Below are 12,289 nucleotides of genomic sequence, written 5' to 3'. Positions count from 1 at the left end.
TTAAAAAAAGTGAGTTCAAAAGAAAAAAAAAGAAACCATTGGAAGTTGATTTCTTACACTGGTACTTAGAAATAATGGTATCGATAGAAGAAGGAAAAACAAACCAAAACATTGCTTAGCCTTAGAAAGTGAGGCTGACTACTTAGGATTTTTATCAGAAAATTAAAACAATGCTAGGGATACCAGTGGAGTTAGGAAGTGAAGAATTCAGATAATCCATAGAAATTGGATCTTTTGAAAATGAACATGCTTCTAAAGTTTAAGTTCTACCATTAGAAAATTGATCAAGATATTTTTTTAGATAATTTTTAATGCGTTTTTAAACCATCAGTGGCATATATCATTTCTGAAACTGTATATTTTGACCTAATTTGTTTTTATTTAACTTTATAGATTAAAAATACCAAATATGTATGTTATTAATTTTCTATATATGACCTATGAAGAATAAGTCAATAAAAAAGATGATGACTCAAATAGAGTTTGAACATAGACATTGTGAAGAGAAAATTGACATTATCTAGTGACTTAAATCCCAACAGCAAAAAATCTTCTTAAGAACAGAAAACCCAAAAGTAGACCAGCTTCAAGGAGACAGCCAGAGAAGGTGCAGAGGCCCCATCTCAGGAGGGCCCTGCATGGACCGTGGCTTAATACCCTGCTGTAGCTTCTGTGTCTTGCAAATTATTTAGCTAGTTCTGCTTGGGAGTCTGCATTTCCTAAAGACCACTTGAAACCTACCCATTATTATGCCTCTTAAGATGCTGTTTGAGGTTTAATTTATGGAGGCGAATATTTCTAAGACATGTACAGCATACACCTTAGCCCAGTTCCCTTCCTCCCCAATTCGTTATCATCCTGTCTTTGTAGTGTTGGCCAAGAGGAAGGAAGAATGAAGAGCTTGCCAAGAGTCAACCACGATACCAGCACCCAGACTGCGTATTGGCATGCTCCTACTCTCTCCTCTTCAATCATTTTTTTTTTAATTTTAAATAAATTAAAGCTGTCACACTGTTCATCAGTAATCAGTATTTTCAAATTACATTAGACGATTTATAGAAAAACCAAAATTTTATGAGATACAGTAACATTTTTCGTATGTACGGTTTGGAGCTGTTCCTTTACAAAGGTAGAAATTGCTAAATTATAACTAAGTCAAAGAACATTCAGTCGCTTTACTTTGTGATCATGTAGCTTAACATAGTGATTTAAGTTGGAAGCTAGTGAGATTGCCTGATAGTCATGATCACTTTACGTTTCTTGAGACGCAGCTCCCTTTCGGAAGCTTCTTGAGAGCATTTGGTGCATGTTTAAGTTCCTTAATAAGTCCCCATACTTAGAAGTGCTATGCCATTGTTATTTTACTTTCAGTGTTACATTCTCATAGGTAAACTTGGAAAATCTGAAAAATCAATGAAAGAGGCTGAAATTGGATGCTGATGACGAAGTACTGGCAGGTACAGCAAGTCAGTCTCTCAGGTAGGAAGTAAATATGTAGACTCTTCGGATGGCTCAGACCTTTATGGTTGTTAATTTGTCATTACGGAGACATGGCTTAAGTGGGAAGGCCATTTTGTTAAGAAGTTATCTTACCTGTAACAATTCTCAAGTTAAATATGTTGCTTCAAAAATCTTCCATTTTTTCCCAGATATTGCCTTCCTATGAAAGAACCAGGATATTGCCAGTGAAAATAAATACCTTCTAAATGTTCTCTTCCCTTTCCATACTCACACTCAGGCTGAGTGGCCACTTTGATGGGCTGAGAACTCTCCCCTGGTCCCCACTCGTTGTAAGCCACAACTCGGAAGGTGTACATGGCTTCTGGCTTCAGGTTTCCCACAGTTAGCTGAAGCGACCCAGGCTGGGACGTATTCAATGCTCGTTCTCTGGGAAATGAAAGTTTCAGAGAAAGATTATTTCAACATAAATACTTTTAGCCAAAACCTCAGTTAAAATGCTGGAGCGGAGGGGTGGAACAAAAGGTTGCTTATTCATGAATGTTGATTCTGGGATGTAATTCAAGATTCTGAGGCTTACTATGGGAAATACACTGACCGGAAGGGCCTACAAATAAGTGCTGCATGGTTACTTGGGAGTCAAGTTTTTGCCATTTCCATGAAACTTACAACCTAAAGTCTTTTCCCTTGACACCTTACAACTGAGCATCCAAACTGATGACAAAAAGCTATTAAAATAAGGAGAAACATCTGGAATGTAGACAGGAAGATGCATTTCATAAACATCCAGCTAATGACAGAATCGAAGTTTCAAGTATTCCACAAATTGGTCTTTGCCTGTATGGCCAACCAATGCATTTTCTTTCATTGCACAAAAGGAAAAGGCAGATGCTAAGTGCTGATGTGCATGCAGAGTGAGCTCCTGTACTTATGTTAAGAGCTACTGGTAAAAGGAAGCAGATCCCTTTCTGTGTGGTGAGAAACTGCAAATACGCGTCTACTTGTCTTGTTCTTCAAGCCACACCCGTGTGTCCAAGTCATTTCCCAATTAAAAACTTCCCCAGTGGTTCCAAACAAATGAATTAATCTACTGATCTTGGTTGGATTTACAATATATATCAAGAAAAGATGAACTCTATGGACATGAATGTTGACAGAGAATAAACAAGAACCGCTCAAGTATTCTTTAAGGACACACATAATTTTAGACATTTACATCCTCATTGGTCTCATGTGATTAATCGAATGGATGTAGAAGGAACTCCTTCTTTGCTACTCCACTATTTTGTTTGTCAAGGTTTCTACTTCTAGATAATATCTCTTACATCTCAGTGGAATTAAATGTACGTTTTAATTTCACCATTCTGTTTAATTTTGTTTTGTTCTATTTGTTTTAGGAGATATTTCAAATGAATCCTATTTTTCTGCCAGGGCGAATTAGGCTTTCAAAAGGAAAAATAAAAACAAAGTTCTAAGGGTACGAATCGTGATTCCTGGGGCTATGTGACTAAGTTTAACCAATGAGTCTGAGTAAATACGATGTGTGCTGTTTCCAGGAAAAACACACATATGGTTCCCCGCAAGTTCTCTTTTTCCACCTGTGGGCTTGAGGCAGGCAAGCGCAGTGACCTTAGAAGGCATATACTGATGACAGAAAAAGTCAAAATTTGCAAAAAATGCTGGTGAAGAACTAAAAAATAACTGTCTTCAATCATAAGTGCCCTTTTTCTACTTTATAGAGTCAAATAGTTTTGAGCCATTATTTTTATAGCAGTTAGCATTATTTTATTTAGGATTGCTAATAATTAAAGTATGCATCCTAGGTGGTCACTAGGGGCTAGGGAGTGGAAGGAACGAGAAGTTAGTATTTAATGAGTACAAAGTTACATTTGTGTTAGATGAGAAAGTTCTGGAGATGGAAGGTGTTAATAGTTGCACAACAAAGTGAATCATTTAATGTCACAGCACACTATACTCAAAATCCTTAAAACTGTAAATATTATGCTATATACATTTTGTCACAACAATAGCAATAACAATAACAATAATAATAACAATAACACCCTGTATGAATCTGGAATAGCCCAAGATTTAGGTATTTAAGAGCACTATATTAAGCTGCTGCAAGGCTGAATTGTGACATATAGTGGGGAAGGGGTCTGGATGGGATTCAACAGTAACCTAAAGTGGTAAAGGTAACGCTCCTATGTACCACACATCACACTGACCTTCCACTAAACTTAGATTATTTAGGACAATAAGTCGCTTTTTAAAAGAAAACCCTCACAATCATATTATATGCCTTATGGATGTAGATTTTTGCTTACTTTTCTTTCAGCATAAGAGCTTTCATATTTATATTTTATACTGATCTATTGCCTCGTGTAGCACTTTTATATAGTAGGGTGGTTTTATTATCATTATTTTACAGAGGCAAAAGGAGATTTAGAGAATCGCCTCCCCCTCCCCCCAGAAGACTCACACTTAATGGATATCACAGTTATGAATGAAATCTGGGGCTTCCTCCTCTACATCTAGTACTGATATCATACGACAGTAATGGTAAAAGGAGGGGCCTATTTGGATCATTGGCACTTTGGGGAAGAAGGCACACAGGATGTTCAGAAACCACTGAGAGGGTGAAGCTGTCTATGACCCATCACAAGTCATTTCATAATATCTCTTCGAGACCTTTGAGCAACAGAGTCGTCCTTGAAGCTCATATTTGCATACCATACTTCTCGGGTACTTGTAAAGGAAGACGGCTCTCAAAGCTGACTTTATTTTTATAACAGCTAAATAATTTAGATGAACTACCTGTGTTCCAGGACTTATTGGTATACCCCTTTGAACAGGCATTCTTCAAAGGAAAAAGGAGGCAATAAAATTTGGGCATGCACGAGTGAAAATGTTCAAAATCATACAATGAAAATGTCACTCGTATCTAAAAGGGGAAGTTCAAGATAAGTTGACTGAAATGAAGCAAATAAGCCACTTGTGCTTTCTAGAATCTATACTTGCTCTAAATCCATTCTCTAAAAAAGCCACAGAGCATAAATATACAGTCTGCCTCCTCCTGCTGGCTGTAAAAGCTGTAAGCAACTTGCCCTTTGATCTTTACAGGGAGACTAAGAAAAGTTCTTTAACAAGTAGCATTTTTTCCTTATAAATCCTAGTGTTTGGTGCTCTAGGTTACATGGTTGAGGTTTCCTGGAAAATAACTGCTATGTTCTAAAAGTACAAACTTTGATCCAATAACAATAATGCTGAGCTCAGTCGGCACGAAGTGAAACATGGAGGCATGAAATGCAAACCTGGGCAGGTGGCATTGAGACCTAACTCTGGTTAGGCTGTAGTCCCCTGTGTCTAGAACTGGCCTCTGCTCTGATTTGTACTCATAATATATTGCCTCATAATAATAGCTTTTTCTAGTTTTTGTGGGGTGTGTGTGTGTGTGTGTGTGTGTGTGTGTGTTTGTCATTAGTTGTCCCCATTTTATCTTCTATTGACAGATAAATTCTTCTAACATATATAATCCATCAATTTCCTGCCTCAAACCTTGCGGTAGCTGTCATTCTCTGGTAAATACAATCTCAGCTTTGGCACAAGATCCAAAGACCCTCCAGAGGTGGCTGAAACCTTTGCACACTCATCGGCAATGAGTCATCGTGCCTTGCAATACCACCACATCCAGCCCTGCTTCTCTGTCTTTTGTCATTCTGCCTTTCATTCATTTCATTTTGTTTCATTTCAATTAGCCTGGAGTTACCTTCTCCCGACTCGGTTTCTTTTTGGTTTGTCAAAAGCTCGTTCATTCTTTAAATCCAATTCGGATGAAATCTCCTGACTGGAGGTTCCTACCATGATGTCAGTAGCATGAAATCATCTCTCTTTTGTGCTTTTGTTGATCTTGGTTTACACATCTACTCTAGTACACAGCCCACTGTATTAATGGACATATCCATATCTTTGACTCAATCGTGAATAATTTTAGAAGACATATTCCACTCCTATTTTATTGACAGCATATATGCCCATGGGGTATAAAGAATGGCTATGTTGCAGGTGCTCACATTTTAAAAAAAATAACTGCACAAATAAATGAAAAATATTTTAATAGAATAACTGCATAATATTTTCACATAGTATGATCTCATAAACGCTTAGAGAGCTAAGTTCTCCATTCCAGAGTCCATCTCAGCTTGGTCAGGTGGCCTTCGGCACACCACTTCACCTTCCTGGATCTTATTTTCATTATTTGAAAACAGAGAGAGTGGGATTGACTCAAAGAAGTTTTTCTAATCTAATAGTCTTTATTGGGAATAAAAAATTTATTCCCAATAAGAGTTCAAAGATTAAGCATGATACTGTCTCTTAGTGGAACAATTGTAACAACCTCTCTAGTTTACATATTAAGTAAACACATTTTGTCTTGCCCAAGGTACCAGGGTGGTAACATTTAGCTACAGCTGTGAGGTGAGCGACAAATGCTGTCTTGATGTAGGGAATACCTAATTAGTTGTTGCTTCAAGGGAGAAGAGTTATATCAATGTTCCTTTGTGAGGAAAGACTTATGTATTTTTTTAATGTAAAAGTTTTAAACATCTTTAATTCACTCCATGTGCGTTTTTTATTACTTTAGTGAGAGCAAGAATAAGAAGATTTCAAAACTGAAAAAAGAGTGTTTACTGGACTAGGGTTCAAAGTGACAGCAGCAACAGCCACCCAGATGCCACGCTGGTTATTACCCCAGATGCACAGGCTTTGGAATCAGTGCTATCTTGAAGAGAAAAGTAGGAGGTTCAGAGGTGATTCAACACCAGGCAAAACACAGTGCGGAATGGAGATCATTTTCTTGGTCAGAGGTATTTCCACTACATTTTGGTTAAAAATTGTTTTTTCTTGAATTGTTTAAAAAAAGCATAGCCTGAGAAACGGGCTTTCGAAAAAAAACTTGTTTTAACGTAATCTCTGTTTCAGAATCTAGTAACATAACAAATAGCTACTGCAACGACAAATAAAAAGCTATGTTTTCATGGGAAAAAAAAGGTTTGTGGTTGCAAATTATTTATTTTGTTTAGTTTCAGCCAATGCCCCTGTTCTGAGTCCTCTTCTCATTCTATTTTTGGGGTATGACGTATGTTATCCTTCTCCAGCTGCAATTATCTATATGCTGGCAAATTCCACATATGTATGCATGTGTGTACGCATGTGTATGTGTGTGTTGCATGTATGTATGCATGTATCTAGCCTAAACCTCTCCTCAGAGCTCTAGTTTCCTATTTTCAAGGTCCTACTTGACGTTCTCACTTGAATACTGTAAACGTATGTCAAACCAACATGTCTAAAACTGAATTTATGCCCTTCATTCCAAACCTGGATCTTTTCAGCATCCTCATCTCAGCAAATTGCCCTACCATCTACCCATTTAAATAACTCAGAGAGCTAGGAACTATCCTTGAAAACCTCCTTTCTCTCACCTCTAATGTCTAATCCATTACCTGGTCCTGTCGATTTCGCTTCCTAAACATCTCTAGAATCTGGCTCTACTGCTCCATCTCCACTGACACACCCTTGGTCTGATCCACCATCATCTCTTGCCTGGACTCTGCAACAGCCTGCTAACTGGCTTCCCAACATCCACCGGCTGACCTCTGGTCTAACTTCCACTCTGTAGCTACTGCCATCCTTTCAAAATGCAAATCTGATTATGGCCTAGACATTTGATTTCTTAACTTCTCCTACAGAAGCATTGTTCTTTCCTTTAGAGCTCTTAACTCAGTGTGTAGCTATATATTTATCAGTCAAATGTTACTAAATGTTACTAAACTGCTTGCAAAGAGACTGTTGGCTTCTCTATTGTTTCCAACACAATGCTGGACATAGTCAACTCATAAGTGAATAATGGTCATTCACTTATGTATGGCATTTGTAAATGACATGTTTCATTTTTCAACATATCTTAAATCCATTGGAAGAATTCGATCACTATTCTCTCATTCAATCATCTAAGAACATTTTGAGGCAGAAAGGCCAGGACTTCTACATTTTCCAGAGAGGCAGAGTGAGAAGAGGGCTAACTCTGCCAAGCTCTAAGTCAGGGCCAGAAACGTGCTGCTTTGGATTTCTTTCCATCGCAACACACTCCCTTCATAGACAACGAGCTTCATCAGCTGCACAGTCCTCAACTCTGCAGAGCAGGGGAAGAATATGTAAACACCATGTTGAAAACCTAACGCACAGTGAATTCTTAAATGAATCCTCTGTGTCAATCATGGAAAGCTGGTCTCTCATCCTGAGCAGTGAGAACAGGTTTCTGAGGCAGCATGAAGCAATATAAAGCATATAGTGCTGCGGATTGGAAAGACTCAGTGCAGTCTTTGTTCTGCCACAAAATAAGCGTGTGACCTTGAGCAAGTCAGGGGCTATCTTGGAGCTCCCCCGCTTCATTTGCAAAATGAAGATACCAGTCCCTTATCTGCATACCTCATGGGGCTATTGTGAGGATTAAATTGAATGATGCTCATGAAAGTGTTTTCACTCTCTCTTCTGAACTCCCACAGTACTTTATATGTACCTCTTTCAGGAAAAATATCTTTTACTTTGTATGGTATAGTGAGGAGATCACTGGGCTAGAAACCTTGCATTTGAATCCTGCTTTTAATATTTACTAGTTGTGTGCTCCTTAGGCAATATTTTTTAGACTTTCTGAACAGAGCAAGGCATCCTCTTCTATAAGGTGCAGATGATCATATCTGTCTTATCTAAGGATCAAATGGGCTAATGTTTGTGAAAGTGATAAAGTCCTTTCTCAATATGAATTAGGAAATATCTGTATTTCATTGATTTCCCTTTTTAACCCACAGGACGATGTGCACACCGCACTAGCAAAGAAGAATCGAGTGCTTTTGATGCACCAGGCAACGGACAAGTGTTTTGGGCACTTTTTCTTAATCTAACAGTCATCACAACCTTACATGTCAGGTACGATTATTATTTCACAGGAGGAGTGTAAGGCACCAGTAAGTGACCCAAGGCCACACAGCTAGTAAAATTAGAGTCAGGTTTGAAACCCATGCAGTTGAATTCCATAGCTGCACGGCCGTAATCTTTCAGCTGCTCTGTGTCACACTCCATAGTAATTTTAGATTATCAAATGGGATATATGATATTCTATATATACATTAAAGAGTCTGCTATTGTGGTTTATATATGTGGTAAACGAATGATGCATATCAACTTGGCCATTAAGTCAGAAAATTATCAGAAATAAGCCTATAGAAGGAATCCATGTCATAATCCTACAAAGATGAAGCTTTCTTCTCCAGGTTAATCCAGTTAGGAGGAAGCGATTGAGAACACCTGGCTTGGGAGTCAGGTCTGCCTCAAATCCTGGTCCTACCACTTACTAGCTGTACAACAGAAGTGTAAACTTCTTCTTTAAGCCTCATCTGGATAATGTTTTGCTGTGAAGATTAAATAGATAATTGACATAAGATGCTTAGTTTGGTATCTGGGACAGTAAGGGTTTAATAAATGGCTGTTCTCATTATTCCTGCTTACTCTGTGGCCTTAGGCAAGGGATTTGGCTCTCCCTCCCCTAAGCACCATCCCTAAATCCAAAGTAGAAGGAAGCTGGACTATGATTCCCAAGATCACTTTCAACTCTAATGATTTTTAGGTCCTAGGAGGAGACAGTTGGATATCCCTGAAGGAAGTCTGTGTCTGTGAATTCTGGCTTCCAAGTTCTAGAATTTATGCTACTCTTTGATTACAGAATGAAAACAACCAAAAAGATGAAATTAAAAAAAAATGCACTTGCATCATCAACACCCTTAACCAGTCAGAGAGATTAATGATAATCTGAGCTAGAGTAATTTGCCTAACAAAGTCATCGCTAATCCAAGGCAAAAATCCAATCTACTACCTTCTAAAAGGCTATTTTATTAAGGAGCTAAATAAAGGAATATGAGCAAACTAGCATCACCACGAACAGATCAGAAACATACGACATATTCAGTCTAGTAGAGAGCTAGAAAACACAAAATGAACCAGGATATTGGAATCGAATTTCGAAATCAACTTTTTTTCTCTAAATCAAAAATAAAGAAGCTTTTCTTGAACTGCAGTTTATTCATCCTTCTCATTTTCACAATTTGTTTTATCAGTTAAGGAAAAAATCTATTAAGAATACCACATCTGTATCTCTGCCACCTTTACTACATCTGTTCCAATCAGTAAATGTCTCCAGAAGTCATGTAAACAGATACTTGGGCACAGAACTATAAATAATAACTGGTCTCAATCATCAGGGAGGGAAATATACATATACTCACACACAGCCAAAACCTGACAAAAGGTTGTATGTATGTGCTACAATAGTGATGTCATCAAAGTAAAAGGGGAGGATGAAGGAGAAATTGATGACTATGGACCTGGAGGACCTTGGAAAGTTTCACATAGTAATTGAGATTTTGGTTAGGGCTTCAATTCAACAAGTATTTTGTATTTACTATGGGTTAGGTGTTCCTCTAAATGCTGAGAACAGCTCAATGAATAAAGGAGATAAAAAACATCCCTGCCCACATGATGCTCATATTCTGGTGACAAGAAAGGAGATTCAGGAAGCAATAAGTAGAAGGTAACAAAGCTGTGAAGAAAATTAAGGGCATAAGGAAAAGAGCATAGGAAACAGGGGTCAGGTCAGACCTCCGGGAAAAGGCGTCATTTTGGTGAAGACTTAGTAGATGTTAGAGAATAATCCTCATAGACCTCTGAGGGGAGAAGCATTCTAGGCAGATTGAACAGCAAGTGCAAAGGTCTTGAAGGAGGAGGATTCTTGGTATATTCAGAGGAGTGAGAAACTAGTAAGAAAATAGTAAGAAGTGATAAAGCTAGAAAGGTGACAAGGGGCCAGATCAGGAGGATTTCTGTTTTTTTTCTGTTTTTACTCCAAATGAGATAGGGAGTCACTGAAGGGTTCTGAAGCAGAGAAATGACACCGTCTGACATGTGTGTTTAAAGGTTTACTTTAGCTGCTCTGCTGAGAAATGATTTGGGAGGTTTGTTGGCATAGTTCAGATGAGACTTGATGGTAGTCAAATGAAGCGAGAAGTGATATCATATGTTTTATTTATATTTATTTATTTGATTTTAACTTTTTATTATGGAAAATACCATTATGGATGATGTAAAAATGAGGCAATAATATAATAAACCATTTTATTCCCATCACTCAGACCAAAGTATGAAGTCATAACCAGTCTTTTAGTATTATTTTGTAGCAAATATCAGGTATCATATTGTTTCATGGATTCCAGATAGATTTTGATGGTACTGCCAAGATTTGATGATGAATTTGGTATAGGATGTTAAAAAAAAAAAGGATTAAGGACTACTCCAAGGATTCTGGCCTGATTAATGAGAAATACATAGATTTCACTGAGATGGAGGAACGAACGGAATGATAAAGTATTTGAAAGGGGGTTTGAGTTGGAGGAAAATAGGTATTTGGTTTTGATTATAAGCTTGACACACTCGTGGAAATCTAAGTTGAAGATTCAAGTAGGAATTTAGATGCATGATGCAGGTAAAATGTCAGGATCAGAGATACATTTTTGGAAGACATCAGCATAATGACAAAATATAAAGTCCCAAATGAATGAAAAAAAGATCTCCAAAGCTTCTGTGTTAGGCCAAGCCCATATTCACAGATAAGGATGGTTGGGAGTAAAAAGTAAAAGAGCCTAAAAATCAATGGCCAGAGGCACTGGAGTAGAACCCAGAGACTGTGTGTAATAGAACCCAGTGAAGAATGAGTTCACGAACAGGGAAGTAATCAAATGTGACAAAATTTGCTAACTATGAAAGTAATGTGAGAGCCAGAAACTGACTACTTGGTTCAGCACCATGGAGGTCACTGGTAAATTCTGATAAGAGGAGTGGCAGTGAAATTCTAGGGACAGAATCATGATTAGAATATGAGATAAGGTTTTGGAAAACAGTTAGTCAATTTCTGGAACATTGCTACAAAATGGAAGAGAGAATGGAGTGATAGAGGAGGGAGAAATGGGATCAAGGAGAATTCGTTGCAATAAAAAAATACAATTGCCTGCTTGTACGCTGATGGATGTGACCCACGAGAGTGGGAAAAATCAATGACGAGGAGAGAGAAAAAATGGCCGAAGTTTTGTTTGTAAGGAAGGGTGGGATCTAGTGCCGAAGTGAAGGTTTGAACTTAGTTAAGAGCCTGTGCGGTTCTGCTGCAGAAATTTTAGGAAAGACAGATTATATGCTTAAAGACACACTGGGGTGGCTAAATGAGATATGGAAGCTTATAGAACTTCCCTTCTGATTGCTACTATTTTTCAGGAAATGAGAAGCCACTAAGAGTGAGTGAAGAGGGAAGGTGTCAGAGATTTGAGAAGAGAGAAAAGGCATGCAATATTATTAGAAGCATGTGTGAGAGGGGCTGACTGATACGTGTAATACAATCTCCGACAGAAGTAAGGGGCAACTTAAGATGAATAGTTTACGAAGTTAAAGACTAGTCAGAACAATTATATATTTTCTTCTTATTATATTCACCTACAAGTGTGCAAGTAAAGAGTAGGTGGGAAATTACATTTATGTGTGGTGGTATCTGCCAAGAAATTAATATGAAATGAGAGCGTGGCAAGCAAAACATTGGTGTTTATAATAATTGGCCATGACATTTTAGCTATTTAACAAGTGAAGGAAAACATGAAGGATAAGAAACAATGAAAACACAACAGAATCACTGAATTGTTGGTCCCTATGGACCCAAAGGTTACTGTCATCAGAGTCCTAA

The 12,289-nt window shown here is 37.8% G+C and overlaps 1 protein-coding gene across 3 annotated transcripts in view; it reads right to left on the bottom strand.

Moving 5' to 3' along the window:
- DCC (DCC netrin 1 receptor) overlaps positions 1 to 12,289 on the bottom strand; it is a 1,187,310-nt gene that overhangs the window by 282,915 nt on the left and 892,106 nt on the right. For all 3 annotated transcript variants that reach the window (XM_036230053.1, XM_036230054.1, XM_036230055.1), the window contains one exon: positions 1,733 to 1,887. In XM_036230053.1, the coding sequence (XP_036085946.1) occupies positions 1,733 to 1,887 (155 nt within the window). The remainder of the gene's footprint in view (positions 1 to 1,732; positions 1,888 to 12,289) is intronic.

This window comes from Rousettus aegyptiacus, unplaced genomic scaffold (assembly GCF_014176215.1).
Source record: "Rousettus aegyptiacus isolate mRouAeg1 unplaced genomic scaffold, mRouAeg1.p scaffold_m13_p_12, whole genome shotgun sequence".
Taxonomy (NCBI): domain Eukaryota; kingdom Metazoa; phylum Chordata; class Mammalia; order Chiroptera; family Pteropodidae; genus Rousettus; species Rousettus aegyptiacus.
This window is presented reverse-complemented; position numbering and strand designations above follow the sequence as displayed.